This window comes from Gracilinanus agilis, chromosome 6, assembly GCF_016433145.1.
Source record: "Gracilinanus agilis isolate LMUSP501 chromosome 6, AgileGrace, whole genome shotgun sequence".
Classification (NCBI taxonomy): Eukaryota; Metazoa; Chordata; class Mammalia; order Didelphimorphia; family Didelphidae; genus Gracilinanus; species Gracilinanus agilis.
The window spans coordinates 283,916,833-283,919,073 of record NC_058135.1 but is presented as its reverse complement, the minus strand read 5'-3'; the positions used below and the strand labels follow the sequence as shown (position 1 = coordinate 283,919,073).

At 45.2% G+C, this 2,241-nt stretch overlaps 1 protein-coding gene across 1 annotated transcript in view; it reads right to left on the bottom strand.

Annotated features, from left to right (window-relative positions):
* Positions 1–1,687: 1,687 nt before the first annotated feature.
* Positions 1,688–2,241, bottom strand: part of LOC123252750 (membrane-spanning 4-domains subfamily A member 15-like) — an 8,612-nt gene continuing 8,058 nt past the window's right edge. The window contains exon 3 of the mRNA XM_044681997.1: positions 1,688–1,807. Within this exon, the coding sequence (XP_044537932.1) occupies positions 1,688–1,807 (120 nt within the window). The remainder of the gene's footprint in view (positions 1,808–2,241) is intronic.

Genomic DNA, 2,241 nt, shown 5'->3' with positions numbered 1-2,241 from the left:
ACTTTTAGGGATAGAGGGCCTACAGCTTTGGGCCTCTCCATTTGTCTAATCAACTCAGCTAATGATTTAAGGTGGTGAGACCCGAGGAGACTATGGAGATAATCTAGTTCATTCTTCCCTCCTTCTTCCTATTTTACAGAGGCATAAACTGAGGCTAAGAGAAGGGAAGTCACTTGCCTCCCATTAAACACGTTTTTCAGGAGATTTCTTTCTTGGGTTGGTGTCATTGGGAGGATCAGAGTAGGAAGCACAGCATTCATGTAGCTCCTGAACTCAGCTCCCTGAACTTGGGCGAACACCAAAAAGACAAACACCGTGATTCTTTCTCCATTTGAGGAGTCAGAGGACTAGCCTGTGTGGTCTTAAGTTTCCTTATCTGTGAAATAAGAGTTGGATTAGATGGTCTCTAAGGGGTCTTCTAACTCAATCAACCAATCAACGTAGCTGGATCTGTTCTTATAAATACAACTGTCTGGGACATTCTATGGGTCAGCAAAAACTGCCAAATGTCTGGGATGGTGGGGATGAGAAATGTAGGACCATTTTAGGCAGCATCAATGGTAAAATGGTAAAATGAGGAGATTTCAGGGTGAGTCGCACTCATAGGCCAGGGGTCGGCAATGTGTGGCTCTTTTGAGGGCCAGATATGAGTCTTTCTGCAGGAGCCACAAAGTCCATTTTTTTTTCAGGCACCGTTACAGGAGCAGCACTGTGAGCACTGTACGGCACTCACGAAATGACATTTTAAAAAAAGTGGCATTTATGGCTCTCACGGCCGAAAAGGTTGCCGACCCCTGTTCATAGGGTATCAGAGCTTGGTGAGAACCTTAGAACACAACAATACCAGCCTTTATATAGCATTCAGCTCACAAAACTCTACATACACTGTTCATTTGGTCCTTGCAACAACTCTGTAAAATAGATTTTATTAGGATCCCCATTTTACAGATGGGGAAACTGAGGCTAGGAGAAGTTAACTGACTGTTCCAGAGTCACATGGATAGAAAGTAGCTAATGTAGGATTTGAACTTGGGTCTATCAGACTCCAAGTCCAAAACATTACCCATGATACTTTCTAGCTTTCAACACGTCAAAGCCTTTGAATGTAGAATGTCAGAACCGTATGGAACCTTAAAATGACAGGACTGGAAAAGAATATAGAACCCAGATTGTCAGAAGGAAACTTCAAAAAGACTTCAGGACCACAATGGAAACATAGAGTGTTTGAGCTAGAAGAGAACTTCCAAGATAGATTATCAGAGCTAGAGAAGTTCTTATCTATCCAACCCCTTCCTTTCAGAGGAGGAAATTGAGACCAATAATCTGCTCAAGATCTTTTTGAATTGGAGGAGGAGAGGTAGCTAAGAATTGGATCTTCTAAATCTTGGGCCAATGGTCTTTCACCAAGCTGTCTTGCCTCACCGTGTGCCCTGGAACCCAGAGAAGTGGAGAATGATGTATTCTGCCCTCACTGGGACTCTTTTGGGAAAGAAATGACCGTGGAACCATGACATTCTGGACGGTCATCCCCTAGAGTGGCTCAGCTCCCATTCCGTTTAGCTTATAGCTGACCTGTGGCACCAGGTGGGCTGACCTGATAGAGACAGAGTGGGGAACAATTGAAGGGAGGTTCCCTTCTCCCTAAACCCGGGGAAGGAGGAGGAGCTCCTGGAAGGGCAGCTTTCTTCTACTCGGAGGTCTCCTTGGAAGTGTAGGCCACGTTGTCATAAGCAGGCGGTGGGGTAGCTGCTGGGCTGGGGATGTTGAAGTCTGTGCTGAAGGCATTGGGCAGGAAAACCATGGACCTCTGAAAGGAAGGAACCAACATTGTTAATAGCTTTCTTGATCTTCATGAGTTAGAGCAAGAGCTCCCCTTTGTGGCAATTATAGGATCATGACTGTAAAGCTAGAAGGGATATTAGAAGTCAATAACCCTTCCATTTTACGGATGGGGAAATGGAGGCACAGAGGGTTATGTGATTTGGCCAGGGTTGCACAACTAGCAAATGCTTCGAGACCGAGACGAGCTTTGGACCTGGGCCTTTTCTGATTTCAAGTCTAGTACTCTATGCTGTTTTAGGCTGAAATGTTCTCTCTGTTTTCCTCTCTCTGTCTCTGTCTCTTTCTCTCCTCCCTCTCCTCTTCTTTCTCTGTCTCTGCCTGTTTGTCTGTCTCTCTCCTTCTCTCTCTCTCATCCTTCTCTCTCTCTCTCATCCTTCTCTCTCTCTCTCATCCTTCTCT